The sequence below is a fragment of the Macaca nemestrina genome, chromosome 17 (genome assembly GCF_043159975.1).
Source record: "Macaca nemestrina isolate mMacNem1 chromosome 17, mMacNem.hap1, whole genome shotgun sequence".
Lineage (NCBI taxonomy): Eukaryota > Metazoa > Chordata > Mammalia > Primates > Cercopithecidae > Macaca > Macaca nemestrina.
In genome coordinates, this window is record NC_092141.1 from 3,362,531 (window position 1) to 3,369,415 (window position 6,885).

Here is a 6,885-nt window from a genome sequence, read left to right on the forward strand (position 1 = left end):
CCTGTTGATTTTCCATCTCGTTTCCCTATTCATTATCAAAGTGGGATATTACCATCTCTCACTATTATCGTATTGTTGCCTATTTCTCCCTTCAGTTCTGTCATTGTTTTATATATTAGGGTACTCCAATGCTGGGTGCATATATATTTAAAATTATTATATTTTCCTAGTGGATTGATCCTTTTATCATTATATAATGTCCTTCTTTGTTTCTGTGATAGTTTTGACATAAAGTCTGTTTCACCCAATATAAAGACTATATTTTTCCATCTCTTTAGCTTATATAGGTCCTTAAATCTAAAGTGAGTTTCTTCTAAACAGAATACACTTGGGCCTTGTTTTATTTTCTTAATCCTTTTAGGCACTATATGTCTTTTGACCCAGGGAGTTTAATGCATTTACATTTAAAGTAACTTTTGGTAAGTAAGAACTTACTATTGTTAGTTAGTTTGTTTTTCTATTGTAGTTCTTCTGTCTGTCTTTTCCTTTCTTACTGGCTTACTTTTTTTAAAAAAAAGTTTAAAAATTGACAGATAAAATTGTACATTTTTATTGTGTATAAGATAACGTTTTGAAATACATGCACATATCTTGGAATGACTAAGTCTAGCTAATGAAAATATGCATTACGTCACAAAGTTATTATTTTGTGGTGAAAATACTTAAAATCTACTTTGTTGGCATTTTCCAAGAATATAATACATTGTTAACTCATGTTGTGCAACAGATCTCTTGAACTTATTTCTTTTATTTAACTAAAATTGTGTATCCTTTAACCAACATCTCTCTGACACCTTTGTTTTGGTTTGATGATTTGTTTAGTGTTGTGCTTTGATTCCTTTCTCTTTTTGTAAAACTTCTATAGGTTTTTTTTTTTGTGATTTTTTGGGATTTATATATATCTTCTGGTTATGACCACCAATTTTAATCTGATAATCACATACGAAACCTCTGTACTTTGTTTCCTCTCTCACATTTTGTTACTGTTTTCATATTCACATATATTCATATTGTGTATCTTTTAATATATTTATATTCTAACACTTTTCTCCTTTAACTTTTATATTACTTTTAAAAGTGATTTATCCACCTCTATTATAGTTATGCAGTAATGTCAGTAATGTATATTTGTCTTCATATTTATCTTTACCAACAAGTTTCTTTCTTTTACAAAATTTTTTGTTTTGTAAATTAAAAAAAATTTTTTTTTAGAGACAGGATCTCAGTCTGTCACCCAGGCTGTAGTACAGTGGCATGAGCATAGCTCATTGTAGCCTTGAACTCCCAGGCTCAAGTAATCCTCCTGCCTCAGCCTCCTAAGTAACTAGGAATGCAGGTATGTGACACCATGCCTGGCTTTTTTCTTTTCTTTTTTCTTTCTTTTTTTTTAACAAATTTTTGGTAGAGATGGGGGTCTTGCTATGTTGACCAGGTGATCTCAAATTCCTGGCCTCAAGCAATTCTCACACCTCGGCCTCCCAAAGCACTGGGATTGCAGCCATAAGCCACCACACCCAGTGGACTTTCTTATGCTATGGTGAAGTTGACTGACATTTGGTTCCGACTTGAAGAACTCCCTTCAGTGTTTCTGGTAATGCAGGTGCAGCGGTCATGAAGGTTTTCATTTTTGTTTGTCTGGGAAAGTCTTTATCTCCTCTTCATTTTTGCTAAAAACTCACTGATAGTCTTATGAAACTTCCCTTGTGTATGACAAGTTGCTTTTTTCTTACTGCTTTCAAAATTGCCTCTTTAAATTTTGACAGTTTGATTACATTGTCTCTCAGTGTGGATTTTTAATTTTTGGTGCATCTTCTCTGGTATCCTTTGGCTTCCTGGATGTGAATATCCGTTTCCTTCTGCAGATTTGGGAAGTGTTCAGCCATTCTTTCTTTGAATAAGTTTTCTGGTCTTTTCTCCTCTCCTTCAGGGACTCCATAATGCAAATATTTGTCTGCTTGATGGTATCCCATAGAGCTTTCTTCACTCATTTCTATTTTTTTTTCCTCCCTTTACTAAATTATTTCCAATGACCTGTCTTTCAAAAGAAGAAAAAAAAAGAAAAAAATATATATATATGTTTGTTAAAATTATCACTTTGTTCATGCATTGTTCTCTTCTCCTCAGTGGATATCTTGATGATCGTTATTTTGGTTCTCTATCAGGTAAATCATATTACTCTGTTTCATTACAATTGGTTTCTGGATATTTATCTTACTCCTTTCTTTGGTACTTTTGTTGTTGTTGTTGTTGTTGTTTTTTGAGACGGAGTCTCGCTCTGTCGCCCAGACTGGAGTGCAGTGGCCGGATCTCAGCTCACTGCAAGCTCCGCCTCCCGGGTTCACGCCATTCTCCTGCCTCAGCCTCCCGAGTAGCTGGGACTACAGGCGCCCGCCACCTCGCCTGGCTAGTTTTTTTTTTGTATTTTTAGTAGATACGGGGATTCACTGTGTTAGCCAGGATGGTCTCGATCTCCTGACCTTGTGATCCTCCTGCCTTGGCCTCCCAAAGTGCTGGGATTACAGGCTTGAGCCACCGCGCCTGGCCACTTTGGTGCAGTTTAGCCTGGTTCTTTTTTTTTTTTTTTTTTTTTTTTTTTACTGTGTTGATGTCTGTGCATTAGACAAAGCAGGAACCTCTCATAGTCTTCATGGGCTGCTTTTCATCCACTTTGTGTTAAACTGCGGGGTGGGGAATCTATGGCATCCACCAGCCCACACCACCCTCTCATTCTTTTTCTGGCTGCTAGATTGTCCCATCAGAGCTCCAAGACAGGTAAGAGAAACACCAGCCCTCTAAAGAGTCTTCTAGACACACTGGGGCACTGGATACACAAGCCAACTTCCTCCCTTTAGTGGCAGAAGCTGGGAGCTACAGGGTCTCCTCCTAATTATATGGCAGTGTGCTTGGTTAGGGAAGTTGTTGGCAGGATGTTCTGAGTCTCTTAAGTGGCCTTTTGGTAAGTCTAGTTTAACATTGGCCTGAGATGTGGGAGCCTTTCAATGAGTTTTGGGATTCCTCACAAGGAAAATTTACCCATGAATTGTTTCTAAATTGATGTATTTGTGGGTGAGGGGAAGGTCTGCAACTTCCTACTCTGCCACCTTGTTCTCAATTTTAGTTTTTCTTAAATTTTTTCTCATAGTACCCTTGTTCACTCTTTCCACTAAAGACATTTTGTTTTTTCCTTTTAGTTGCTCAACCTCAAAATCTTAAAGACATACCTTTACTTACTATTATCATAAAAATACTATATCCTATTTTTTTAATTTCCATATTATGACTGTATCTCACCCTTTGTCTATGTCCTCACTGTCTCATCCTAAGGTTGTTTTAAGGGCTGCCTAATTTCACTCCTGGTCTAACCACTGCCTGCTCCTCCCTTATTGCCCCCTTACTAATCATCGATTCAAGACAGACTCTCATCCTCTCGTTACTGCATCATGAAGAGTTTTTATTTAATCAGTCTACCTATCTATACACCCGTCTATCATACTATCATGAATACCCAGTGACTCATCACCCAACCTGAAAATTAAGACTTTAGTAGCCACTGAAATCTAACCATAGGCTGCCCCATTTCCATTCCCTTAGTCTCTCCCCTTGAATTTTCTCGCATCCTATGCTTCTCATTTTCGTTTGTTTTTAGTGCACTTTAACGGCATTTAGGTATATTCCAGGAAAGCACATTTTGAGTTGCTTCAGTTGTTCACAACCATATAAAAAGCATTACTGGCCGGGCGCGGTGGCTCACGCCTGTAATCCCAGCACTTTGGGAGGCCGAGACGGGCGGATCACGAGGTCAGGAGATCGAGACCATCCTGGCTAACACGGTGAAACCCCGTCTCTACTACAAAATACAAAAAAACTAGCCGGGCGAGGTGGCGGCGCCTGTAGTCCCAGCTACTCGGGAGGCTGAGGCAGGAGAATGGCGTGAACCCGGGAGGCGGAGCTTGCAGTGAGCTGAGATCCGGCCACTGTACTCCAGCCTGGGTGACAGAGCGAGACTCCGTCTCAAAAAAAAAAAAAAAAAAAAAAAAAAGCATTACTAATCTTTTGGGATTTACATTTTTCAGACTTAATACTGTGTTGCTAAGATTTAACCAAATTGTAGCATGGCTCTGTGGGTCATTCAGAAAAAGGGATTTCTCTACTGGCTGGAGTGATTGACCCCAGGTACCAAAGACAATGTGTTTCTGCTACACAGTGAGAGGCAGAAACTCATGATTACAATTGTGTCTGGGGTGCTGCTTAGTATTTCCATACCCAATAGCAAAGGTGAATATAAACTGCACCAACCAAAACCATTGGGCCTCAGATCTCCAGAAATGAAAATTTAGCTTAGCTGACCAGATGAGGGCCAAGTGCCAGCTTTTTGGCACCTGTGTTCAGAAACCTGAGCATCAAATGTGAGGTCATCCCTCCTTGGAGGGTCTAGGTTTTAGTAATATCACATTTACCCTTTTATTTCCGTAGTTCTGCCTGAGGTGTCGTCTTCATGCAGTTAGTAATCTGTGGGTGGCATCAGCATCTGACTTTTCACCATTTAGTCTCTTTCAGGAGATACCTATATAGCCAATTCTCTGCGTCAAATCTTCTTAGTATAAATATACCAAGTGTGGTTTCTGTTTCCTGCATGGATCTTAACTTACCTTAACAGACATACCAGCTCTATAATACATGAATGAACACTATGTAGTTTGATTATGTTTATTCATTATCAGATTATATTTCAGAAACTAATATTTTTATACATTTTCCTGCTTTCCACCATTGATTTCCACCAATATTTTATATGACCAAAATACTAAAATAGTAAGTGATATGTTAACACAGCTGCTGCCACCAGAGTACAAGTATAGTAGGGGTGGCTAGGCATATAAAAGTCCAGTAAAGATTGCATTATAGAATAGTAATTTGTAGCCTTCAAAGCATGAGCCATTTTGATATACACACGTTGTGTCAGAGAGTCCGGCAGATATTATTTTTCCTAATGTGTAGAGGTGGAAGCTGAGACTCAGACTTTTTCAACTTTACTCTGCTAGTAAATTTCTGCTATCTGGGACATGAACCTGATATTCCTAGGCTGTCACTCTGTCAAAAAAAAAAAAAAAAAAGGAGTTTGTACAGAGTGATAATTTCAATAAAATATCACATCTGTTACAAGATTTCTGGTAGAGGAATTTCTGGCTTGAAAGAACAAAAGGAGCTTTCTTGAAGGGCAATGACATTGGAGCTGGATTTCTTTTTTCTTTTCTTTTTTTTTTTTTTGGAGACAGAGTCTGGCTCTGTGGCCCAGGCTGGAGTGCAGTGGTGCGATCTTGGCTCACTGCAAGCTCCGCCTCCCGGGTTTACGCCATTCTCCTGCCTCAGCCTCCCGAGTAGCTGGGACTACAGGCGTCCACCACTACATCCGGCTAATTTTTTGTATTTTTTTAGTAGAGACGGGGTTTCACCATGTTAGCCAGGATGGTCTCAATCTCCTGACCTTGTGATCCGCCCGTCTCGGCCTCCCAAAGTGCTGGGATTACAGGCTTGAGGCACCGCGCCCGGCCTAGGGCTGGATTTCTAAGTGTTTCCCACTTGGTCATTCCAGTATCCAATGTATAATCTCACAGTGGCTATGAGGAGATTCTCTTGCTGAAGAGTTTCCGCAGGGCCGCCTTCATGTCCCGATTTCTCAGACTATAGATGAACGGATTTAATGCTGGGGTCACTGCCACATACATCACAGTGATCACTGCATCTTTTGGGCTGTAACTGGTCAGAGGGCGCAAATACATGCCCATCGTTGTACCATAATATAAAAAAAAACCGTGAGGTGGGAGCCACGGGTGGAGAAGGCTTTAGATAGACTCTTGGTGGAGGGAACTTGGAAGACTGTGGAAAAGACCTGAACATAGGAGACAATGATGCATAGCAATGGCACACAGAAAACGCCGACCCCTACGTACATCATCTTCACATTAAAGCGGATGTCAGAACAGGACAACTTCAGCAAGGGGGTAACGTCACAGTAGAAGTTGGCCACTTCCTGGTTGCCACAGAAGGACAAACTAGCTGTGAGGAGAGTGTGGGGGAGGGCACTGGCGTTTCCAACCGCCCAAGACCCAACAGCTAGCAGGACACAAGACCGTGGACTCATAATTGTTGTGTAGTGAAGTGGGCGGCTGATGGCCACAGCTCGATCATATGCCATTGCAGCCAAGGTATAGCTGTCTGCATTCGCCAAGGCTATCATGAAATACATCTGCGTCAGGCATCCCCCAAAGGAGATGGACTTGCTGCCCAAGAGATGGTTGACCAGTATCTTAGGGATGCTTACAGATGAGGAGAATATGTCAACCAAGGAGAGGTTGACGAGGAAAAAATACATGGGGCTGTGAAGGCGAATGTCAGCCTGAATGGCCAAGATGATGAGCAGGTTTCCAGTCAGTGAGATGGGGTAAATGCACAAAAAAAATCACAAAGAAGACATTATTCTGTTCATGCTGACCGGTAACTCCCAGGAGAATAAAATCCAGATGAGAGGATTGATTTTCTTTCTTCATGGCTTCTTCAGCATGAAAAGGGAGAGGAGCCCAGAATTATTAGTGCAGTTAGTGTGTGTTATGGTCCTCCTTATCTATCATTTAAAATTTTAATTTACAAATTCACCCGCTGTCAAACTTACCTACCACTGTTGATTAGCTATGGCTATACCTGGATTTTACATTCATAAATAGAGCCAGCACTTTTGGGTAAAATCTCAATGGTCAATGGGACTAATTATCATTCACCTCCTGGACACTGATTTCTAAGAAGTCAGCAATCTGTGAAGTAAAGATGGTTATCCTTCCAAATTTAGCACCACGACCTTAATATCTATAATCATATAACAACCTAATT

General features: G+C 40.3%; 1 protein-coding gene across 1 annotated transcript; it reads right to left on the bottom strand.

Moving 5' to 3' along the window:
* Window positions 1-5,618: 5,618 nt before the first annotated feature.
* LOC105471824 (olfactory receptor 1A2) lies at window positions 5,619-6,548 on the bottom strand. Its single transcript, XM_011724572.2, is given in 3 exon segments — window positions 5,619-5,806; window positions 5,809-6,457; window positions 6,459-6,548. Coding segments are annotated over 3 exon segments (927 nt in total).
* Between the last annotated feature and the right edge of the window lie 337 nt (window positions 6,549-6,885).